Source organism: Anabrus simplex, chromosome 2 (assembly GCF_040414725.1).
Source record: "Anabrus simplex isolate iqAnaSimp1 chromosome 2, ASM4041472v1, whole genome shotgun sequence".
NCBI classification, from domain to species: domain Eukaryota; kingdom Metazoa; phylum Arthropoda; class Insecta; order Orthoptera; family Tettigoniidae; genus Anabrus; species Anabrus simplex.
This window is the reverse complement of record NC_090266.1, coordinates 171,529,575-171,555,673: the sequence shown is the minus strand read 5'-3', so window position 1 is coordinate 171,555,673 and position 26,099 is coordinate 171,529,575. Positions and strand designations below refer to the sequence as shown.

General features: G+C 41.3%; 1 protein-coding gene across 2 annotated transcripts in view; it reads left to right on the top strand.

The window, feature by feature from the left end:
• Positions 1-26,099, top strand: part of LOC136863973 (titin) — a 982,878-nt gene that overhangs the window by 279,476 nt on the left and 677,303 nt on the right. Inside the window, exon 1 of one of the 2 annotated variants that reach the window (XM_067140441.2) lies at positions 22,325-22,525. The exons of the other annotated variant lie outside the window; for it this stretch is intronic. Within the exon in view, the coding sequence (XP_066996542.2) occupies positions 22,385-22,525 (141 nt within the window). The 5' untranslated portion in view covers positions 22,325-22,384. Of the gene's footprint in view, positions 1-22,324; positions 22,526-26,099 lie in introns of those variants that run through there. 2 annotated transcript variants of the gene reach the window in all.

The following is a 26,099-nucleotide window of genomic DNA, read 5'->3' as shown; positions in this document are numbered from 1 at the left end:
CATCACATCACATATGTTCCTTCAATTCGTTTTTATTGAAAATATTTATTTTCGATCGTTTCGGTTAAAAGGTATGTTGGTTAAAAGTGTTCCGAATAACAGAGGTTCTACTATACTTGCCGCAATCATCTCCTAGTGGAAGCGTTCTTGATGGGTCTGGTCTAGAAGACTGGAAGTTTGATACCCGAGTAGCATAGTCCCTGGCTTCTCATCAAGGCAGTCGCAATTCGAATCCCGGCCAAAGCTGTCGGAATTTTTGTCATGAAATGTAATATCGGTGTTTGATGAATTCCAGGTCCCGTGGCTACCATCACGATATCAGCAGTCACTTAAAACTGCAAGCCTGCTTGCATGATTTTTGTTTGTGTTAGTGGGAAGAATGTGAAATGAAATATATTAAATGTTGTGAGCGGTAAAATAAATCACACAAAAATGGAAAACGCCTTGTAGAGAAAGACGTAGATAGTGTATTGTACGTTGAAATCTTAAGTGGGGTGGCGGTGGGTGTTAGATGTTTCGATAGTCGAGCAATCATCTTCAGATATGGGGAAATTATTCCAATGTTAGTTAAAAAATAACTCGTCAAATTAGTATTCAAAACTATTTATCGTATGTATGATTATTCTAATTACTGTTGCGTAGATCTGAAGCACTCTTAACCGCCGAATAGTTCGAAGTGTATATTCTCTAACGTACGTCTTTCTCTTCCATCTGCTTATTATTTGTATGTCACTTGTTTCGTCCCTCATTATTTCGTTTCCTTCACTACAGTTTCTTTTCGCTACCTAAATCAACGACAGCGAGCAAATGGCCGTACGGTTAGGGTCGCACAGCTGTGATCTTGCATTCGGGAGGGGTTCGAACCCCACTGTCGGCAGCCCTGAAGAAAGTTTTTCATGGTTTCCTATTTTCACACCACGCCTTGATTAAGGCCACGGTCGCTTCCTTCCCACTCCTATCTCTTTCCTATCCCATTGTCGCCCTAAGACCTATTTGTGTCCGTGCGACGTAAAGCAAATTAAAAATGAGGAATAAAAATAATCATCATCATCGACATTCTTCTTCTTCTTCTACCGCCTTTCTCATATCCGTGGGGAAGTGGGTGCGAACTGCTTCGCACATGTGGATTTGGCCCTATTTTACGGCCGGATTCCCGTCCTGACGCCAACCCTATATAGAGGGATGTAATCAATATTACCGAGCGAGCTGGCCGTACGGTTAGGATCGCGCAGCTGTGAGCTTGCATTCGGGTGATAGTGGGTTCGAACCCCACTGTCGGCAGCCCTGAAGATAGTTTTCCGTGGTTTCCCATTTTCACACCAGGCAAATTCTGGGCCTGTACCTTAGGCCACAGTCACTTCCTTCCCACTCCTAGCCCTTTGCTATCCCATCGTCGCCATAGGACATATCTGTGTCGGAACGAAGTAAATCGAGTGTATTATTATTATTATCGTATGGAGTGGTGTGCTGTCTGAATATGAATATGAGACTGATCTAAACAAACGACATTAATTGTTTTAATCTAACGTGTGCCTTCACATTTAATGTTTTTAATCTGCTCAAAATTAGTTGGGAAAATAATTACCACGTCTTGAGCAACTGAAAAGCCACTTCCTAAACTGTATTCTTGGAGGGACTGCGACAATTATTATTTTCCTCTGCTACTCCGAGTGCACATCGTGATGCCAGTCCGGCGAGGAATCTCTCTCAACGCTATAAAACCAAGGTTAGTCACGAAGCGGTGGTGCAGGAGTGTCCTTGGGTTAGACCTCAAACTTGCGAACAGTTTCATATTTCTTCGTGCAGATGTATTGTATGAAGGAAAAAGCTCGAATGCATAAGGCAACTAATATTTCTTACAACGGTTCAGTAAACGTTGTGAACACTTAGCTACAACATCCATCACAGAATTTAAGTCATTTTTGTGTTTTCTGTTGCCGCTAAGAAAGCCTCAGCGTCAACAACGACGAGACGTATTTCAGCGTACATAACTTCTAATGACAAACAATATTTTTCAAGCCCATGCCAAAGGCGGAAAGTAGCAGCGACCAATTTGGTATTTTAGAATAACTTCCTGTTAAAAAAGAAGGTTTAAAAGTATAGATCCTATTCGCAGCCTGCCGATTGATCGTTCCACGATGGGACTAGGAATCTACATCGTTCCACGGTATTTTTCATAACTATATGCACGATGAATCAGCTAGACCAATTCTCTCTTCAACCCACTGTCACGAAAAAAACCGCGGGATGTTTTAATGAACTAATTCAATTCAGGATAACCCAATTAGTATACACTCAACATAACACATGACAATGAATGATAAAACTTCACCATTAGAGGATATTTACAAGTCTCTTGTCCTAACAACGGGCTGGACCGAGTGGCTCAGACGGTCGATGCGCTGGTCTTCTGACCCCAACCTGGCAGGTTTGATCCTGGCTCAGTCCGGTGGTATTTGAAGGTGTTCAAATACGTCAGCTTCGAGTCGGTAGATTTACTGGCACGTAAAAGAAATCCTGTGGGACAACATTCCCACGCCTCGGCGTCTCCGAAAACCGTAAAAGTAGTTGGTGGGACGTAAAGCCAATAACATTATTATTATTATTATTATTATTATTATTATTATTATTATTATTATTATTATTATTATTATTATTATTATTATCCTCAGAACGGGTTTCCGATGGCAATTTTTACCTGGAACGACGATCCCTCTTAATCTTGATTGACAGGTCTCACTTTTCACCACTCCCTCCACCCAGCAATTCCCTGCAGCTAACAGTCGCATGACCACTTAACAATATGCAGCCAGCTATGAATTAAATATCTATTACAGCAATGTTATGTACATAATACTGGGTGGATAAATAAAACTGGTCCGGAGAAAAGTAGAATAGGACTGAAATCACAGAAGATGCTGGAAATGGCCTCATCAGAACAAATGAAAAACTGAGGATAGAGAAGTCCTGATTCCCCTTCACACAGAAATCACCGGCAAAACTCATACACGAAGGTTGGTCTGGACTCTTTAACGCATGCACAACAGTAAATGTGTAAGGATACAGATGCAGGTCCTTTTGATAATGTTTCGACACGACGATCACTTAATTGCCACTTGCACAGATAAACGGCGTTGAGATTTCGTCGGACCGAGCTCGATAGCTGCAGTCGCTTAAGTGCAGCCAGTATCCAGTAATCGGGAGATAGTGGGTTCGAGCCCCACTGTCGGCAGCCTTGAAGATGGTTTTCCGTGGTTTCCCATTTTCACACCAGGCAAATGCCGGGGCTGTACCTTAATTAAGGCCACGGCTGCTTCCTTCCAATTTCTAGGCCTTTCCTATCCCATCGTCGCCGTAAGACATGTCTGTGTCGGTGCGACGTAAAGCAAATAACAAAAGAGATTTCGTCGGACTTCGTTCCAGGCTTTCCTTCACTCGAGCACTGTTTTCTGGTGTTCGAACTCTTTTCGGATGGTTACGGTTTTTTACTCGCTACAGAATCCGTTTTTGCAACCATTTCGCCACTAAGTTTTGCATCACAGACTTTGCTGGAGGTTTCACCAAAACACTTTCAGGTTTAAACTCTTGCGCACCGGGCGAGTTGGCCGTGCGCGTAGAGGCGCGCGGCTGTGAGCTCGCATCCGGGAGATAGGGGGTTCGAATCCCACTGTCGGCAGCCCTGAAGATGGTTTTCCGTGGTTTCCCATTTTCACACCAGGCAAATGCTGGGGCTGTACCTTAATTAAGGCCACGGCCGCTTCCTTCCAACTCCTAGGCCTTTCCTATCCCATCGTCGCCGTAAGACCTATCTGTGTCGGTGCGACGTAAAGCCCTTAGCAAAAAAAAAACTCTTGCGCAAACAGTTCCGCATAATTTTTCCAAGAATCGTATTTCGCATAACACTCGACAATAAACACGGGCTGTTTTATCGTGAGCACCACTTTGTGTCGCATTCAACTGGTCACTAAACACGTCTGTTCTTCTCACTTACTGATACGTAATGACACAGCGACGTATAACGTGACAGCATGCGGGAGAATGGCACGCGCAAACATGTAACAGCAATCGATTGATGCATCAAAATCACGGTTTCCAGCAACTCCTGTGATGGGCAGTTTGTTAAGATTCATTTTTTAGTAGATAATTATTGTTTAATAAACAATCAATAAACAATAATAAACAATTAAACGGTCAACTGTCCGTCGGTTTTATAAATATATTCCGGGCCAGGTTTATTTTACCCACCCGGTACAACCAGTTATGAATTAAACGTCCCTTACAGCAATTGCATGTAAATAATATAACCTCGTATACATACAAAGTGTAACTTTTTTTTTGCTAGTGGCTTTACGTCGCACCGACACAGATAGGTCTCATGGCGACGAAGGGATAGGAAGGGCCTAGGAAATGGAAAGAAGCGACCGTGGCCTTAATTAAGGTAACTGGTGTGAAAATGGGAAACCACGGAAAACCATCTTCAGGGCTGCCGACAGTGGGAATCGAACCAACTAGCTCCTGGATGCAAGCTCACAGCTGCGAGCCCCTAACCGCACAGCCAACTCGCCCGGTCCGTACATTTTGTCACAACCTGTATAGGCTCTGCCTGATATCATGAGGGTTACTAACTATGAAGTAGTAAGCCGCTTTGAGTAACTTGGATCTCTTTCCTCCAACACTAGAGACTTGAACCTGAGGTTGCAATGGCGAGAAGTTCAACAAAAAAGCTTACTCGCATATGGAAAGACGCATCCATTACTGCACCAATACAACTTACGCTTTTGCGAGCACTCATTATTCCCATCGCCACCTATGCAGCAGACAGCTGACCAGGCGAGTTGGCCGTGCGGTCAGGATGTAAAAGGAACCAACCTGTGAAATTTTGATCGTGTACGTCGAACAGTATTGGAGGAAAGAATACTTATTTTAAAGCGTGAATCTTTTTAAATATGTATTAACATCTATGATATAGAAGAGCGACCTTCATAAAAGAAGTTTAAGTTCTTGCCTGAAACGGTTTCGGAAGAATGGATGTTGCGTTTCTGAGAGTCAACAACAATCTAAACCCCTTAGGGGAGAAATATTTTCAAGTATACGACATTTTACACTTAGGACATAAAAGCAGGCCTTTCTCGTAAAATTACAACTTTTATGTCAACGGTTTTGGAGGGATTAATAATTTTGTTTACTGAGCTAATCTCATTTAACACATTTCGGGGAGGAAAGTTTTAAAAATATCTCCTACCAGCAAGATACCCGTGTTTCGCTATGGTATTATAATGAAATTTATAATTGAATGCTTAACGTTTTATATATAATCCGCCGAAATTCGCGATCTGACTCGTTTTCTGAGAGAATCCGCCAAAATTCGTGATCTGACTCGTTTTCTGAGTGATTACGGCAAAGTTCCTCCCATTTTTCAATCTTTCCTTCCAGCAATCGATTTCGTACTTCCTGGGCTAGGTCCAGGTATTCCACCCGGTCAGTTGGGTCCCTAAATCTTTGTCATATTTTTCCTATAAGCATTTTTAATATGGATCAAATCCTTTCCGGCGTGGTGTCGTCTTGGGTGCCTTGGCGGTATTGAACCGGCGGCCGGTCTGCAATCCATCGGACAGCAATCGTTGTCATTACCCGGCCAGGACACGTTTCCAGCGCGGTCCGCACGACTTGACGACGGTTCAGAATATTATTATTATTATTATTATTATTATTATTATTATTATTATTATTATTATTATTATGGACCCCACAGCAAGATGCAAGACAGCTACTTGGCGGTAAATTACATCTGCTGACAATGCGACCAGCACCTTCGTCGCGTAGGCAAGTGCGCGAGATTTCTGGCGACACGAATGATATACTTCCGTGCATTATTTTCCTTATTATAGGGATGAACAATTGCACGGCCAGTTTCATTCCTATCGTTTATTTCAAATGTGTTTGAATTTTAATTTTTATGCCAGGAGAATCTACTGTAATCTAACTTTATGTTCTCCGAAGGAAATATGGTTTTTAAAAACGAACCCAGGAAAGATTAAAAATGATCAGTTTATGATCAGAACATTTACATTATGAACAGTAAAATCAATTAGTCTCAACTCCTTTTTCACCCCACCGCCGGTAAGTTGATTTACCCACACCCCTCCTCCCAAAATGAAGGCGTGTTTCTTTATGTTTTAAGGAGATTCCAAATACCAATGTCCACGTCTGTTACCTTCAGTTCTGAGATATAAGTATCTCCCTAAAAAGGATTCACTTTTTTTCACTTCCTTTCACTTTCACCCCCCCCCCCCACCACCACCACCATATGTGAATTTTCCGGCAAAAAATAATTGTTTTAGTAGTAAAGGATCTTCTAAATACCAATTATCACGACTCTAACATCTGCATTTTTTGAAATATTTGTACTCATAAAAGGAATTCAACTCCTTTCACCCCGTCCCCCAAGATGATTTCCCCCCAAAAAACGCTTTTTTCTTTGTTTTTAAAGGAGATCCAAATACCAATTTTCACGTCTGTAACAACTTTATTTTTTATTAGACGTAAGTACCCTCATCAATTAATTGAATTAATCCTTCAATTCTTTCACCTCCCCCCTCTTCATGGTTTTTCCTAGAATACGTGTTTCTTTACTTTAAAGCAGATTCCAAATACCAATTTTCACGTCTGCAAAATCCTTCGTTTTTGAGATAATAGTATCCTCCAACAAATAATTCATCTAATTTTTCAATCCCCCCCCCCCAAGGTGGATTTCCGAAAATAAAAAATTCATATTTCTTTATTTTTAAAGGAGATTCAAACTACCAAATTTCACATCTGTAACATCTTCAGCTTTTGAGATATCAGTATCGTACTTAAAATAATTCAACCACATTTTCAGTCACTTTTACTCCTCCAACCAAGTGGTTTTTCAGAAATCAAATAATACATGTTTCTTTATTTTTAATAGAGATAAAAATACTATTTTTCACTTCGGTAAAATATTAAGTTTTTGAGATATACTCGTACTGTAGAAAAGCTCACTTTAAATTTTCACCCCCTTTATAGTTCCACTTAAGTGGAGATTCCAAAAACAAATCACCTATATTTCTTGACTTTTACAGGCGATTCCAAATACCAGTTTTAACGTCTGTAACATTTTACGTTTCTGAGATATACTGAAGATATCGTCTTTCTAAAAATTCACCCCAATTTGTCACTCCCGTTTAACCCCCATCAATTGGATTTTCCAAAGCAAAAAAATACGTGTTCCTTTATCTTCAAAGGAGATCCCAAATACCAATTTTCACGTCTGCAAAATCCTTCGTTTTTGAGATAATAGTATCCTCCAACAAATAATTCAACTAATTTTTCAATCCCACCCCACTTAGGTGGATTTCCAAAAATAAAAAATAGGTACGTATTTCTTTATTTTTAAAAGGGATTCAAAATACCAATTTTTACGCCTGTAAACTTTGAAAGTTTTGAGATATAGATACACTCACTTTAAAAATGCAGCCCCCCTTTTCACCCCCGTTAATAGGATTTTTCCAAAAACAAAAAAATAATTATTTCTTTCTTATTAAAGGAGATCCCAAATACCAATTTTCAGGTCTGTAATATCTTCAGTTTCAGAGATTAAAGGCATTCAACCTATTTTTCACCCTTTTTCACCCTTCCTTTTGGGATTTCCCGAAAACAAAAAAAATACGTGCCTCTTTGTTTTTAGAGGAGATTCTAAATACCAATTTTTACATCTGTAAACTTTAAAAGTTTTGAGATATAGATACACTCATTTTAAAATTTCACCCCCCCCCCCCCCACCCTCTTCACCCCGTTACCGACGGAATATCCAAAAATCCTCCCTTAGCGAGCACATACATTGTACTATAAATGTATCCTCAAAATTTCATTTCATTATGTCCAGTAGTATTGGCTCGGTGATGATGAATCAGTCAGTCAGTCAGTCAGTCAGGACAAGGCTTGTTTCTTTATGTTTAAAAGAGATTCCAAATACCAATTTTCACGTCCGTTACATCCTTCGTTTTTGAGATATATGTATCCTCATACAAAGATTTCAACTCATTTTTCAATTTATTTACCCCCACCCCACACACAGACACCCCCCTCTAATTCGACTTTCCGAAAACAAAATAATACTATATTCTTTATTTTTAAAGAAGATTCCAAAAACAATTTTCATTTCTGTAACATCTTCAGTTTTTAAATGTAAGTATCCTCATAAAAAGAAATCAAGCCCTTTCTCAGTCCTTGTTATGACCCCGCTCCCTTAAGTGTTATTCCGCCGGGCTGAGTGGCTCAGACGGTTAGGGCGCTGGTCTTCTGACCCCAACTTGGCAGGTTCGATCCTGGCTCAGTTCGGTGGTATTTGAAGGTGCTTAAATACGTCAGCCTTTTGTCGGTATATTTACTGGCACGTAAAAGAACTACTGCGGGACTAAATTCCGGCACCTCGGCGTCTCTGAAAACCGTAAAAGAGTAGTTAGTGGGACGTAAAGCAAATAACATTATTATTATTATTATTAAGTGTTACTGCGAAAACAGAAAATATGTGTTACATTATTTTTAAAAGTTTAAAAATACCAATTTTCACGTCTGTAGTATATTAGGTTTTTGAGATATACTGTAGTTATGCTCATTTTAAACATCATTCCCTTTAACACTTCCCCTTAAATCAATTTTCAGAAAACAAATTATGCGTGTTCCTTTACCGGAGATTCCAAATACCACTTTTTACGAATGTAACATTCAGTGTCCGCCTCTGTGGTGTAATGGTTATTGTGATTAGCTGCCACCCCCGGAGGCCCGGGTTCGATTCCAGGCTCTGCCACTTAATTTGAAAAGTGGTACGAAGACTGGAACGGGGTCCATTCATCCTCGGAAGGTCAAATGAGTAGGTGTGGGTTCGATTCCCACCTCAGCCATCCTGGAAGTGGTTTTCCGTGATTTCCCACTTCTCCTCCAGGCAAATGCCGGGATGGTACCTAACTTAAGGCCACGGACGCTTCCTTCCCTCTTCCTTGTCTATCCCTTCCAATCTTCCCGTCACCTCACAAGGCATAGCAGGTGAGACCACCTGTGCGATGTACTGGTCATTCTCCCCAGTTGTATCCCCGACCCAATGTCTCACGCTCCAGGACACTGTCCTTGAGGTGGTAGAGGTTGGATCCCTCACTGAGTCCGAGAGAAAAACCAACCCTGGAGGGTAAACAGATTAATAATAATAAGAAGAACATATTCAGTATTTGATATATAAGTATCCCCATAAAAAAGAATTCAACACTTTCTTCACTTCTTTTCACCCACCCAACCTCCTTAAGTCGATCTTCCTAAAACAAAAAGTACATATTTCTTTATTTTTAAAGAAGATTCTAAATGCAAATTTTCATGACTGTAACATAATCAGATTTTGAGACATAATTGTCATTTAAAAATGTCAACCCCTCTTTTCAGTTCTTCTTACAACTCGCTCCCCTTTCAGTGGATTTTCCAAAAACAAAAAAAGTACGTGTTTCCTTATATTAAAGGAGATTCCAAATAGGAATTTTCAAGTCTGTAACATGTTAAGTTTTTGAGATATAGTGTAGATACGCTCATTTTAAAAATTCACCCCCTTTTCAGTTCCACTAAGTGGATTTTCCGAGAACGAGTTATCTACGTTCTTTTACTTTTACAGGAGATTCCAAGTACCAATTTTCACGTCTGTAACATGCTACGTTTGTGAGATTTACTGTAGATATAGTCTTTTATTAATTCACCCCTCTTGTCAATCCTGTTCACCCGCCATTAATTGGATTTTTCAAAAACAAAATATACATGTTTCTTTATTTTTAAAGGAGATTCCAAATACCAATTTTCATTACTGTAAATCTTCGGTTTTCGAGATATAAGTATCCTCATAAAAGGTATTCAACTCCTTTTTCACCTTTTTTCAACCCGTTAAGAGGATTTCCCGAAAATAAAAAATACGTGTTTCTTTATTTTTAAAGGAGATTCCATATACCAATTTTCACTTCTTTAAACTGTTGAGCCTTTGAGATATAGGTACACTAATTTTAACCCCCCCCCCCTTAGGGATGGAATATGCAAAAATCCTCCCTTAGTGAGCACTTAAATTGTAATATAAATGTATCCCCAAAATTTCATTTCTATATGTCTAGTAACTTAGTTTTAGCTCGGCGATGATGAATCAGTCAGTCAGTCAGTCAGGAGACGTTATTTTATATACACTCATGTTCATAAAATTCAGAACACCTTGAAAGACTAGAGATAGGAAGTTCATATTCATATGGCATGTGCATTAGTATGTTCTGAGGAAATGATTAGCATTCGAACCATGTCAGCCCTCAGGTTCAAGGTCCACATCGATATCTCGGCGCACCACCACCGACTGGTAAAATGTGCCTGCGGCTCTCGTTGTCGCTATAAACAGAATGTAATGGATTAATGTGACTTGAGCAAACGTGCAGGATGCCCCGCAGACATATGCGAGAACCGTACCGTCACATGAGTGAGTTTGAAAGTGGGTGTATTAATGGCATGAGGGAACGTGATGTATCCATCCGGGAAATTGCTGCTAGTGTGGGACTGTCGGCAGTGCAACAAGAAGATCGACACCTCATCCGAATGGCATTACAGGACACATCTGCGTCCTCCTTGACTCTGGCGCAACAGTGCAACTGTGTAACACATTGTACTCTACAGGAACTTCAGTCCGTCGTCGTTTATTACGGTCTGGGTTACTGGCGCGTCGTCAACATCTCCGCCTACAATTAACTAATGTGCGTAAACATGCTAGACTGCAATGGTGTATGGAACGCCGTCACTCGAGACATGGATGTCAGCAGATAGTTTTTTCGGACGAATCCAGGTTCTGTTTGTTTGAAAATGATGGCCGTTTTTTTTTTTGCCGCAGACAGGGGGGAGAGGTATCACACTGACTGCATTTGCACAAGACATACAGCGCTATCTCAAGGCCTTATGGTGTGGGGTGCTATTGGGTACAAACACAAATCATAGTTGTTGCGTGTCCAGGGCACTGTGACCAGTTTGACCTACGTGAATGACATTCTGCGACCCGTAGCCATACCCTTTCTGCACGACACCCCAGATGCCATACTTCAGCAGGACAATGCGCGACCACATGCTGCACGAACACGTGCCTTCTTGTTGTCGCAGGATGTCAGACTGTTGCCCTGGCCCGCCCGATCACCGGACTTGTCGCCAATCGAATACTGTATGTGAGGGATATGGTGAAACGACGAGTACGGCGCTGTAACTCAGTGCCAACCACTAAAGATGATCTGTGGAAACAGGTGAATGCAGCATGGATGACTATACCCCAGGACGCCATTCGCGCCTTATATGCGTCGATGCCATCGCACATGGAACAAGTTATCAGTGCCCATGGAGGAACCAGTGCCTACTAGGCAACAGGACACATGCTGAACCGAGGCGACTGAAATGCTAATTTTCTGCAGAACATACTAATGAACATGTCCTGTGAATATGAACTTCCTATCTCTAGTCTTTTTAGATGTTCTGATTTTTTTAATGAACATGAGCGTATATAGATTTCCCGAAAATGAAAAAATATTTGCCGTATTTCGCGAAATATGTCTTCCCTCATCACTTGAATTTCGCTTTATCATTTTCTAAATTTAGTCCTAGAAAGTTGCATTCGTTCAGTTTGCGAATTATTTATGTGAAAGATCTATTCTTAATCCGTTTACCCTCCAGGGTTGATTTTACCCTCGGACACAGCGAGAGATCCCACCTCTACTGCCTCAAGGGCGGTGTTCTGGAGGGTGAGATTTTGGGTCGCAGGGATACAACTGGGGAGAAGGATTAGTATCTCGCCCAAGCGGCCTAACCTGCTATGCTGAAAATGGGCCTTGTGGGAGGATGGGAAGGTAGAAAGGGATAAAGAAGGAAGAGGGAAGGAAGCGTCCGTGGCCTTAATGAAGATACAGCCCCAGCATTTGCCTGCTGTGAAAATGGGAAACCACGGAAAACCATATTCAGGGCTGCCGACAGTGGGGTTCGGAGCCACTATCTCCCGGATGCAAGCTCAGAGCAGTATATAAATAGAAACTCTATTGATAATCATTCGTTTTGCCTTTATTATCGTCCTAATCAAGATTACATAATAAATTCCCCTTTCAATCTGTATGTTTATATCATGAAGGGAGTTTGTTGAATATTAAAACTAGCAGGTTTTTCTGTCGAATTGAGAAATCCTTATTCTTTCTTCCATTTTTCTTCGCACACGTAGTCTTATATTGGAATACAATTTTAAGCTCGTTATCTTCGATGAGTGGCTTAAACGGTTGAGGCACTGGCCTTCTGACCGCAACTTGGCAGGTTCGATCCTGGCTCAGTCCGATGGTATTTGAAGGTGCTCAAATACGTCAGCCTCGTGTCGGTAGATTTACTAACACATAAAAGAACTCCTGCGGGACTAATTTCCTGCACCTCGGCGTCTCCAAAAACTGTAAAAGTACGGTAGTTAGTGAGATGTAAAGCCAATACTATTATTATTATTATTATTATTATTATTATTATTATTATTATTATTCGATGAAATTCGCTGTGGCTTCGCGCTTATCGCAAAGTAATTAAATATCGCTTTAAATCAGCCTTATTCGCTGTAATTCGCAAAATTAAATCATGATTTTCTTACCTAAAATCGTATAATTCATTAAGATACCTCAAAATTGCTTCAAAATAATTTTGTCGCCTTTATCGTCAATTCGAAAATAGTCTTGCCTCTAGTTGTAGCCTATAAATGTATTGCGTTTCCTCAGGAGTGGTTACAAATATTTCGCGAATTTCGCCCTAAAAGAATTCTCTTTCAATTTAGACGGAAGGAACCTTTGTATTTAAGGGCAGGGATTCGACCTTCATTCGCTGCTCATGGTACAAGTTAAAAATATTTTGTGACATCTGTCGATAACCAGTTTGTGAACCTAAGTCATATGTCCTATGTTCTTCTTCCTGGTTTTCCCAATTGTCTGGGATCGGCACCAACTCTTGTCTCCTATAGACCATCCCACACAGTGGTAGATGCTTTCCGTACCGTACAAATATTAACTTTCTATCGGAGAGAAGGTTTTCCATTAACAGCTAATATTGCGCATGAGAACTAGATGTTCCATGAGGTTTCCTCGAAGTTAAATTAGAACCTTATTTCTGGCTCTCTTTCCTCTTTTTGTCCTCCTTCTTCCTCGTACAAACGAAATCGAATGAAACGTTCCACGTTTACATAACTTAGAAGTGGCAATTAAGCTAAGCTTTGTGGGATAGGTTCCTCGTGAGTGGCTCCGACGAAAGTGTTGCTCTTCTGAATTCTAGTTGGCGGGCCCGATCACGGTTCACTTCGATCATATTTGATGATATTCAGATACGCCATGAGCCTACGTGGCTCAGACGACAGCGCTCCGACCTTTTACTACTGGGTTCCGTGGTTCAAATACCGATCACTCCATGTGAGTGAAACTTGTGCTGGACAAAGCGGAGACGGGACAGGTTTTTCTCCGGGTACTCCGGTTTTCCCTGTCATCTTTCATTCCAGCACCACTCTCCAATATAATTTAATTTCATCTGTCAGTCATTAATCATTGCCCCAGAAGAGTGCGACAAGCTTCGGCAGTCGACACAATTCGTGTCCTCGAGGCTAAATGTGGACTTCATTCATTTCATTCCTGACCCGGTCGAAACAGACTGTGGATTTTCAATTTGAGATACACCAGCCTCGTGTCGGTAGATTTAGTGGCATATAACAGAACTCCTGTAAGACAAAAACTTTAGCACCTTGAAAAATCGCAAAAGTAGTTAGTGGGACGTAAACCAATAACTTTACATACATATAAGGGAGGCGTGACGTCAGCCTCATCCCACTTCTGTTAGGGAGTGTCTGGCTCCATATCTGAATGGACAGCGTTGTAGCCTTCGCTTCAGGGAGCTCCGGGTTAGATTTCCGGCTGGGTTAGAAATTTTAATCTTAAATGATTAGTTCCCTTGGCTTGAGGACTGGGTGTCTGTGCTTTCCCCAACATCCTTGCAACTCACACACCACGTGCGACACTATCCTCCACCACTAAAACATGCAGTTTCTCATACACGGCAGATGCTGTCCACTCTCGTCTGTCTTACCAGGGCTGCACGAAGTTAAATCAGCCGAACCTACTATTTCTGGCTCTCTTTCTTTGCTGAAGTGTTTCACGTTTACGTAACTTTGAAATGCCAATTAAGCGAAGCTTTGTAATGAAACATTGTTGTTGTGTGTGTGTGTGTGTGTGAGAGAGAGAGAGAGAGAGAATTTTAATTTATTGATAATTTACATGCCACTGAGGCTGAAAAGCCCCTTTATGTAGCGTCTTCATATAATAATATACAGCCAGGCTGATTGGCTCCGACGACTGAGGTGTTAGCCCTCTGAACCCAACTTGGCAGGTTCGAACCTGGCTCACTCCGATGGTACTTGAAGGTGTTCAAATACGTCAGCCTCCTGTCGGTAGATTTACTGGCACGTAAAAGAACTGAGGGACTAAATTTCGGCACCTCGGCGTCTCCGAAAACCCTAAAAGCAGATAGTGGGACGTGAAGCAAATAACATTATTATTAGTAGTAGTAGTAGTAGTAGTAGTAGTAGTAGTAGTAGTAGTAGTAGTAATAGTAGTAGTAGTAGTAGTAGTAGTAGTAGTAGTAGTAGTAGTAGTAGTAATATTAATATACAGGTTTATAAACACACTAACTAATTGATTACGGCGGCCCAGGGTTCGATTCCCGGCCGGGTCAGGGGTTTTTAATTTTAAATGATTAATATCCCTGGCCTGGGGACTGGGTGTTTGTGTCATCCTTAACGTTCCTTTCCTCACATTCAACCCTCTACACTTCCGCAATTCCAATTACACGCAGGTTCATATCATATGGTGCAGGTAGTGGCAAAAGATCTCTAGAGGTCGACGCTACAAACAAATATCATTTTATAATTAAAATAAAAAATGAATTTAATATTAAATTAAACATTAAACTTAAAAATGAATTAAAATACAGATACCAAATCCAGTACAATCACAACATACATTATAGTTTATAATAAGTAAGAAAATAAAGCATTAGGAGAGGGAGCGAGAGCGAAGAAAGTATCCCACCTCTATTCTTTTACTTAACCCTTGAAACACTTCACTACGATTGCTTTCTAATTTTCACCTTCTTCAGTCCGAATCTATTTCAAATTCATTTTTCAGAAACCCCGAAATCATACACAATCCAGGCACTTCCCGCATCCCCGCCAATTCATGTGAGTAGTTCTTAAATGAAAAGTGACGTCTCTATGGTTTGGATTTCTCGTAAAACTGGAGGTCTCGGGCTATGCTTACGATATCTACAGTCATGCGAAACTGCTGTACGAACTTATTTACTTCTGAATCACAGAGCGTAGGCAGCTCCACGAATGTAATAAAAATCCATATCACCCAGTTGATCATTCAGTATGAGACTTCAGATTAGATATAATAAATAATAATAATAATAATAATAATAATAATAATAATAATAATAATAATAATAATAATAATAATAATAATAATAATAATAATAATAATAATAATAATAATTTCCTGGTACGTTAATGTTAAGAAAGACCTCGAAGAAAGGGGCCTGCTACCTACAGACATATAATAAATAGATAGGCAGCACTGTTTCTCGTAGCATTGGTGTTAGTGTAGCCGGAAACTTGCGGCCGCCGCCATCTTACGTCACTACATATTCACTGTAAACATGCATGTTACTATGTTACGTGCAGTTTTGTTTTATGTTGTTTCTATGTACATTTCACTATACTTTTTCGGAAACCACTGTGTGCGGAACAGTGATGTGAATAGAAAGCAGTGTTAACTGCCGTTGTAGTGAGCAGTATTGCCCTGCTGTTTAACACTGCTGAGCCGGGCTGAGTGGCTCGAACGGTTGAGGTGATGGCCGTCCGACCCCAACTTGGCAGGTTCGATCCTGGCTCAGTCCGGTGGTATTTGAAAGTGCTCAAATACGTCACCCTCGTGCCAGTAGATTTATTGACATGTAAAAGAACTCCTGCGGGACAAAATTCCGGCACCTCCGCGTCTCCGAAAACCGAGAAAGTAGCTAGTGGGACTTAAAGCCAATAACATTATTATTATTATTATTATTATTATTATTATAATATTATTATTATTATTATTATTATTATTAACACTGCTGAGCTGTTACTGTCTAGTTGTTCTCTGTGTTTGCGTGAATAGCATGACTTTCTCTGGAGCCGAACCAAGAAACAGTTATCGTGTGTTGTGTGGTGAGTAGCCCTGCGTTCAAACCTAGTTATCTGCACTCAGCTGCCGTGTGGGTTCTGGGTTGAGTGGACTTGGAGGTGAAGTGAGAGTAAGGCGAGCCCCTCAATAAGATTATAATAGCCCTCTCAGGTAATACCAACGAGCCGGACCGCCTGCTGTGTAAAGAAAACGGAGACTTGTAAATAGTCAGCAAGTAGTAAGTTTGGTCATTCATGGTTGAATATAATTTCTCTCTCTCTCTCTCTCTCTCTCTCTCTCTCTCTCTCTCATCCTGAAATAAATTACAGCCATAAAATAGAAGTGTTTTATTCGTAACAATATTTACAGTGTACTAAGAGGCAATATTAGAAACTAACTTACATAAATTCCCTTAAGGATTTGGTGATGATGTGTTTACGTCTGACGGGTCACTCTTATTCTGTAAAGAGAGTGAAATGTCAAGGAACTGGGCGAAAATAAAGTGCCATAATTCACAACATAGAGAAGCCGTACAATATATATGTATATGCTCTGTATGGCCAAAATTAGGAGGGTCAAAAGCTACTCTGACCTCTTCGTCGCAATATCCGAAAGCCAAAAACATGTACTTGAGAAGTACCGTACTAATTGTGAAAGAATTGAAATTTGCATTTAAGTATAGCACCTATTTAATGCCAAATTTGAATATTTCTTGTGCCTATCGCAGTGCCTAATTATTTCAAGATTTTTTCGGTGCTCTGTTGTCTGACTATTTCGTAATTTTTAGTGCTTATCATCCGGTCTGTAATAATGATGGATATATGTAATGAGGCCGGGTTGAGTGACTGAGTGGCTGGCCTTCTGATCCCAGCTTGGCAGGTTTGATCCTGGCTCAGTCCGGTGGTATTTGAAAGTAATCAAATACGTCAGCCTCGAGTCGGTAGATTATTTGCATGTAAAAGAACTCGTGAGGAACAAAATTCAGGCACCTCGGCGTCTCAGAAAACCGTAAAAGTAGTTAGCGGGACGTTATTATTTTAAAAGAGGGAGGAGAAAGGAAAAAGTACATCTAAACGCGATGTACCTGTATTTTTCGAGCCAGAGACGCCCGCGTGGAAGATAGGGACGCTGACCACTAACCAGCGGTGCTACAGGCAAGTACTCACACGCAAATAGCTAACATATCGCTCATGGGGTGCGGTAGTTTCACAACTCAAAAAACACGGAGTTCTTGCAGATACCAGCATTGTCCGTAAATGTGTTTCATTATTATAAGCTGCAAACTCCCAAAATAGTCTAACATAATCTAATTTTTTTAAACATTGCAGCAATAGTGATACATCTCAAAACATTTAGGTCATGGTTTCCGTTAGGGGAATGAAGGAGAAAATTTTAAGTCACAATTTTATTAAGAGAACTCCTATCGAACCATTTAGTACAGCTTGCTCTTTATTCCATGAACGGGTCGTAAGACTTTTTCATTTCACTACAAAGGGAAACTTTGTACTCATTTAAGTTAATTGAGAACTTAGTTTTTGAGTTGTGCCACTATTGCAGCCCGTGAGCTGTTAAATTTAAAGGGTTATTTTCTCGTTAAATAAGGGCCAATGGCACAAACCCCCTGTTTACTTTGTGACATAGATCAACCTCCCAAAGTTCGAACGAAACCGGTGACCCCTATCTGTTGCCTCCCTTTGTTAGTATACACCTGAATTCTGTCTGAAAAACCTGTACCGAGCTCGATAGCTGCAGTCGCTTAATTGCGGCCAGTATCTAGTATTCGGGAGATAGTAGGTTCGAACCCCAGACCTATCTGTGTCGGTGCGACGTAAAGCAACTTGCAAAAAAAAAAAAAAAAAAAAAAAAAACTGTGTTACTCTAAGGTTTAATTTAGTCTACGATTGAGAATGAAGTTGAGAAAGGTACCCACGACACAGACCCATTTGCTGCCTTACTTAGCTTGCTCTGAACCATATGATTTTTCCTTGTCCATTCACTTTCTTCAATATTAGAATAAAACCCAAACATGGGAACATCTCCAGATTTGAAATCCCTGGACTGGCTGGGAATCAAATCCAAGGTCTCTGGGTAAGATGCAGGCATGCTACACTTACGCGTCGGAGCGGGCAAGAAAGGTACCTGCCCAGGATTTTCCTACAGTTGAGATGGGGTAAACGACGGAAAACAGTCTGCGGTATGACCGTCTGTGTTATTCGAACTCGGGTATTTCCCGTACTGGTTCATATTGATCCTGATCAGTCAGCGATTTGAGGTGCGGAGAAGTGTGAGAGGGAAGTGGCTATGTCGTAAAAGGAACTGCCCCGACATTCGCATGAGGAGAACGGAAAACCATGGAAAACCATTCTCAGGACAGCCGACGGTGGAAACAGACCACCGCCACCCGAATGCAGAAGCCACCGTTAAGGCGACACTCCGGAGATAAAAATCTATATTTTGGTAATTTTGGTGAATTTTTTAATGACTGAAATTGAAAGGATTGAGTTTCTTTTTTCTTATCACAAAGTTATTCCTCTGAATTCAAACAATTTATCACTGTAATAACGCTTTGTTCGCCAATTGTAGTTTTACATTTAAATCCCATTTTTCTCCCATAATATTCTGCCAAATGTAACAAAATTTGTATAGTCTATGCATCACACCTACAGTATATTAAGAAACCTGCGTATGGAATATTTTATTGCAGGATTTTTTCAAGTAGTAGGGATTTTTAAGTCCAAAATTTAGAACGTAAAAATTACACAAACTTTTTTTTTGCTAGGGGCTTTACGTCGCACCGACACAGATAGGTCTTGTGGCGACGATGGGATAGGAAAGGCCTAGGAGTTGGAAGGAAGCGGCCGTGGCCTTAATTAAGGTACAGCCCCAGCATTTGCCTGGTGTGAAAATGGGAAACCACGGAAAACCATTTTCAGGGCTGCCGATAGTGGGATTCGAACCTACTATCTTCCGGATGCAAGCTCACAGCCGAGCGCCTCTACGCGCACGGCCAACTCGCCCGGTACACAAACTTTAGTACGATACATCTCCTTATATAAATTATGTACAGAAAAATCTGTACGTAGTGCTTTTAAAAGAAGTATCATTTACCTAACTACGAATTTACATTAACATGTTCATTAAATTTCATGAAAAATGGCATTATAAATTTCAAAAAAAAATAATTTGGGAAAACTATTAATTGTATATGAAAGAAATGTTCGTGATATCTCTACTTTTATGTAGGTGACATTCCCACAAAGTTTCGTGATAATCCATGCGTTAGGTAAAATATATATTTTTATCTCCGGAGTGTCGCCTTAAGCCGAAGCCCTACACTGCTGGCTGGAGTAGCCCTCAGCGTTATGCCAACGCTCGATGAGTAGAAGTGTAACCATGCCTAATGGCTTAGTCTCCCACTCAGGTTTATGCCATAAAATGTCTACTCCACCTCCCATACCACAAAATGAATTTCGTTCTCAAAGCAGCCTAAGTTGCATCTATCCAAGAATGTTGATAAGGCCATTCACGACGTCTCCTACAACCAGTCAAGGAGCGAGTTGGCTACGCGGTTCCAATCGTGTATCTAGCTGTAAGTTTACACTCAGGAGATGATGGGTTCGAACGTTGTCTCGAGTCACTTATTTTAACAATCGAATTGCTTAACTGTATCTTTTATTTCTATCTAATATGTGTTCCCTTTCTACAGTGTTTAGTTTGATTACACACTCAAAATTAATTTTGAATTTGATTACAGGTTAATTGACTAAAAAGTCTTAAGTTATCATATTAACTTTAACTAGGCAAAACTTAAAATCATAGCATAGTGTGTGTGACGAAATTATTATTTTTTTATTTTTTATTTTTTGCTATTTGCTTTACATCGCACCGACACAGATATGTCTTATGGCGACGATGGGATAGGAAAGGCCTAGGAATTGGAAGGAAGCGGCCGTGGCCTTAATTAAGGTACAGCCCCGGCATTTGCCCGGTGTGAAAATGGGAAACCACGGAAAACCATCTTCAGGGCTGCCAACAGTGGGGCTCGAACCCACTATCTCCGGATTACTGGATACTGGCCGCACTTAAGCGACTGCAGCTATCGAGCTCGGGGACGAAATTATTAGACTGGAAATTAAAGAAAGGGAGTAGGTAAATTAATTCTTCAGCAAAGTATTCTTGATTAAACAGTCTCAATTAAGATAATCTTTGCTTTATATTACCTTTGTCTTTTTATGAAAACCAAATTGAAGAAGATTAATAGCAAACTTCAATCAAGTACAGTAATCACAAACATGTCAAAGATCTCACAAGATGATTTAAGGAAGAACATCCAGTATAAAAGTAAGCTTGGAGTTTAACGGGGCTGTTCATCTCAAGGGATAATAAGCCTTTACAGGCATGGAAATCCGATCACTGCTGAGTGACTCTCCGTTTTGATAATCTCACTTCCAATGATCGGGATTTGAACCAGGGCCGCCTTCGAAATAAGCTAGTGGTGAAGTAACTGACCTACTGTTCTGTTATCAGGTAATAATTAATAATATCATGTTATTGCTTTTACGTCTTATTAACTACTTTTTACGGTTTTCGGAGACGCCAAGTAGTCGGAATTTTGACCGGCAGGAGTTCTTGTACGTGTCGGTAAATCTACCGAGACGAGGGTGTCATATTTGCTCACCTTAAAATACCACAGGAAACGTGCTCAAATACGCCGGCCTCCTGTCGGTAGATTTATCGGTACGTTAAACCAGCCCTGCGGGAAAAAATTCCGGCCCCTCGGCGTCTAGGAAAAGCAGTTAGTGGGATAAGTATTATTATTGTCACGGAAAATTCGGACACAATCTACATTTCCTGACATAGAATCTGAGTGGACTCGTAGTCAGTGTCAACCTTTGTATGCATCGTCCCGTGCTTTGGTCGTTCGCAATAAAAAGTATCGTATCGCACTCTTTAATATGCATGTGTCCATTGCATATTTTTCCTATAATCCTGCTTAGTTGTATTATGTCAGGAAAGGCCCGGGGTCGACTCCAGACTCTGCCACGAAGTGTGAAAAGTGATACGAAGTCTGGAACGGAGTCCACTCAGCCTCGGGAGGTCAACTGAGTAGAGGGGGGTTCGATTCCCACCTCAGTCATCCTCGAAGTGGTTTTCCGTGGTTTCCCACTTCTCCTCCAGACAAATGCCGAGATGGTACCTAACTTAAGGCCACGACAACTTCCTTGTCTATCCCTTCCAATACCCCCTCCCCTACAAGGCCCCTGTTCAGCATAGCAGGTGAGGCCGCCTGGGCGAGGTACTGGTCCTCTTCCCCAGTTGTATGCCCTTCAGGCGGAAGAAGTGGGATCCCTCGCTGAGTCCGAAGAAAAAACAACCCTGGGCGGAAAAACGGATTAAGAAGGAAAGAAGGAAAGGAAATTAACTATCCAAGAAATATTTGCAGCATAACTTGCTCCTTCATTTCGGTCGTACTTGCATTCGGGGAATAAATATTTTCAGTCAATCATTTCTTGTGTCTGGAAGTGTACGATATAAACGCTTCTTGTGACTCCCTTCACGTTTATTAGCCGAGGAACGCCACAGACACTCCACCCAGATCCTACTCTAACGTTTGTTCTTTGAACTGGTATTTCACTCTCTTGCCCATCGAAGTGGGCGTTCGGTGAGCTGAAGGTATTCCACACAACTTACTGGTGGTGGACGGGAATGTTAATTGTATAAGAAATGTGTTAATCATAATTTTTATGCCACGTTGTCGAAAACACAAGAGGGTGCCATCTTGAAATTAAATGGTAACGTACCTTGTTTTGCCAATTAGTCCTAAATTGGCCCGTGTTTCCATCGGGGGAGAGAGCCACGTAATAAACAGTATCATATTTCTTTACGCTGTTTTAGTCTTCGGCAAGGTTCGGTGTTTGTCGAGTAATGCCGAATGCGTTCTGTCTCGGAGAGGAGTAGTGGGAGAACCGTAGGAAGGCAGTGTGTGCGGAGCCGGCAGCTTAGACGGGTGCTGCGAGCTTTTTAGTGTAACTCATGCTGTTCAACAAGTGACTTCGAACATTAAAGATAGCAAGAGAAGTGTATCTTTCGGGTGAACTATGGCGGACACTGAAGTGGACCAGGCCGGAAAAACGGATGGGACTCCGTCGGGGGCGGAAGACACCCCCGCCCCCACCACCACCATTAGCACCATATCGCTCCAGAGTGGTAACACTCGGCTAGTCATCGCCCTTTTACAAGTAAGTGCAGTCTGCACGCTACAGTTTAAATACAGCTGATGTTGGCTCACGTACAAAAAGTGGGCGTGTTCCTTTCGCGCGAACTTTATTGTTGCACACATTCTTATCCGAGAGCGCCACTCATGGCGTATATGATCTGTTTTATATGTTCTTGAAGTAAAGAAGTAATGTACTTCAATATTCAGTTGTGCCTTGTCACCCCAGCTTGATTGTTTTAGACATCCTGTTTAGTGACAAGAAAGACGGCGATGGACTGAGTAGTTCAGACGATAGTGTTGGCCTTCTGAGTTCAAGTTAGCGGGTTCGATCCCGACTCAGTGTGATGGTATTTGAAAGTGGTGAAATACGGTAGCCTCGTGTCCGTAGATTTTCAGGCACGTAAATGAACTCCTGAGGGACAAGATTCCAACACCTCGGCGTTTCCAAAAACCGTAAGTAGTTAAGTAGTTAATGGGACGCAAAACCAACACCATTATCAATTATTATAAAAATTACCGGTACGGCACTGCGATATTCATTGCCCCTGCCATGGACCAGCATGTTCATAATCTGTTCAAAAAGAACATTTCTGTGTTCATTTGCTTTCCTCTCACTGTACCCTTTAATGTATTCAAAGTAAGTCACGTACTGAGGGGGCGTGGTGAATCAATGGTTTAGCTACTGGCGTCTTGCCTGTTCGGCCACCGTTAAAGGGACTGCTGAAGATTTTACCACCACATTCTCTTTTCCGTGTGTACAGTGTATGACATTATTTGGACACTTAATTGGCGTAAACATCCTTATGGCATTGCTGTTGAGAAGAGCATACGCAAAAGGAGTTAACGGGATAACTTGTATAGGTGTTCGTGGCACCAGCAGATGTGGGATTAAGAGAGGATTCGCGAATACTTGTTAGGCATTCATCAGTTGTTTCATAGAAATCTTCCTGTTAGCAGAGTATTGTTTACGGTTGCGCAATTTGTCTGGAATATTCAGATAAATCACGATTGAAGTTCGTAGATTTTCAGACATGCTTCAGATTCACCACTTCTGAGTTAATTTACTGTGGCTCAGAGAACGTCTAATTTCTAATGCATTATGTTGGTACAGTATGATCCAGTATAACACTTGTGTCTTTCTTAAACTACGAGTGTGTATCCTCAGGACTGCAAAATTCCTTAACTCAAATATATTCGAGTAAATTGTAGTAAGGATGTATGTACATTGATAATGGATTTCACGGGGACGCTTAAATTCACTAAGCTCACCATGCTACTTGAATCATGTTCTGATATTTTGCCATCGTGCCAAGCTATATTTATTTTAATCGCTTTGCAGTGATAGTTGATGTAGAAGGAAGTTTAAAGTCGTAGCAAGAGTTAGGTCTCTCTCTAATTCAGATTTTTATTGATCGTTTTCTGACAGGAATAGATTAATAGGATGGGGTTCATTTTGATGAAGACTATGCAAGTTGAAATGAAAATGAGATGGCGTATGGCTTGATGATGCTTGTTGTTTTAAGGGGCCTAACATCGAAGGTCATCGGCCCAGGCGTACTGTATGGCTTTTAGTGGCGGGAGTGTCCGAGGACAAGTTCGGCTCGCCAGATGCAGGTCTTTTGATTTGACTGCCGTAGGCGACCTGCGCGTCGTGATGAGGATGAAAATGATGATGAAGACGGCACATACACCCAGCCCGCGTGCCAGCAAAATTAACCAATTAAGGTTAAAATTCCTGACCCTGCCGGGAAACGACCCCGGGACCCCTGTGGCCAAAGGCCAGCACGCTAACCATTTAGCAATGGAGCCGGACTATTATGCAAGTTAATCTATTTGTAACGAGCAATTGTTTTGAAACATTTCAGTCGAATACATTAGAATCTAAAAGCATTGGATGTCAAATAGCACCTTGGAACCTGCATGTGGGATATTTGAAATGAACAGCCACGTCCCTGTGGTACGGATTCGACGCAAAACTGTAGGTTCCGTGGCTATGATAGCAATATCAGCTGTCATATAGAACTACAAATTCGCTGCTTTAAACTGAGCGTATTGACTAGCCTATATCAAATACTTATATCGTGTTTTCTCCTAATAATGTTATTGTTTTTTGTCCCACTAACTACACTTTGTCAGTTTTTGGAGACGCCGAGGTGCCGGAATGATGTCCCGCAGGAGTTCTTTTACGTGTCAGTAAATCTGCCGACAAGACTCTGACGAATTTGAACCATTTCAAATACCACTGGACTAAGCCAGGATCGAACCTGCCAAGTTGGGGTCAGAAGGCCAGCGCCTCAACCGTCTGAGCCACAGCCCGGCTGTTTTCTCCTATCATGACAGCCCGGTTAGACAAGTCGTTCTTAGTTGCAATCAAAGCATGTTTTGGGGGAAAAAGTTGTTTTACAAAGCTTTACATCGTTCAGTTTCTAGGCTGATTCCACTGCATAGTAGAGATAAGTTGGTAGGTTCAGTGTACTGCAATCGTTAATTGATATGCACGTAGCAAGACTATTTCCAGGCATATAAAATTTTGTGTGGCTATTGCCAGTCTGGTGCAGCCCTTGTAAAGTAGACCGTTCAGAGTGGGTGTGTGGTATCTGACGTGTACGGGAAACTGCGTGTTATGATGGAGGGTAGTGTTGTATGCGGTGTATGAATTGCAAGGATGTTGGGGACAGCACAAACACCCTATCCCCAAGCCAACGGAATTAACAGTTTTAAGATTAATATCAGTCGACCCGGTCGGAAATCGAACCCAAGGCCGTGTGGACCAAATCCCAGGACGTTGACCTCTCAGCCATGGAACAGGACTTCAGACATATTAGAACAATGGAAGGAGGATACTATCGAAGAAATAAAGGATGACTAAGGGATGAGCACATTTGATGAAACTTTGCGTATAAATCGGCCTAGATATTCAGAGTGCGAGACGGCGAGGATCTTTCCATAAGAGATGATCGGGCTCCGTCAGAAAAGATCGAGATGGTGGTGATACTCCGCACTTAAAATATTTAAGGATAGGAATCTTCTTTTTTTTTCAAGTTGCTTTACGTCACACCGACACAGATACGTCTTATGGCGACGATAGGACAGGAAAGGGCCAGAAGTGGGAAGGAAGCGGCCGTGGTCTTAAATAAGGTACAGCTCCAGTATTTGCTGGGAAACCGCGAAAAACTATCGACAAGGCTGCCGACAGTGGAGTTCGAACCCCACTATCTCTCGATTACTGGATACTGGCCGCACTAGCGACTGCAGCTATCGAGCTCCGTAGAATAGGAATCACTAGTTCACATGCAGTGATAGTTACATAGGAAAGCGTGGGTACACTTCTGTCTTTTGCATAGACGTGCAGACAGAACGATGAAAATAATGAAGGTCTCTGTTGGAAATATAGTGTATCTATGAACATTGTTCATTCACATTAAAAACCCGAGTCATCTCCGATGATCAGCCCCGACGTGTTGATACCATTTTTTGTTTACATGTATATACTTGATTTCTCTGTTCGTGTAAAATTGTCTGCGTTGTTTACCCGACACTTTCCCTCTCTCATAAGACCTGTTGGTTTTTAACTCTGCCCACTCGATATGCGTTTC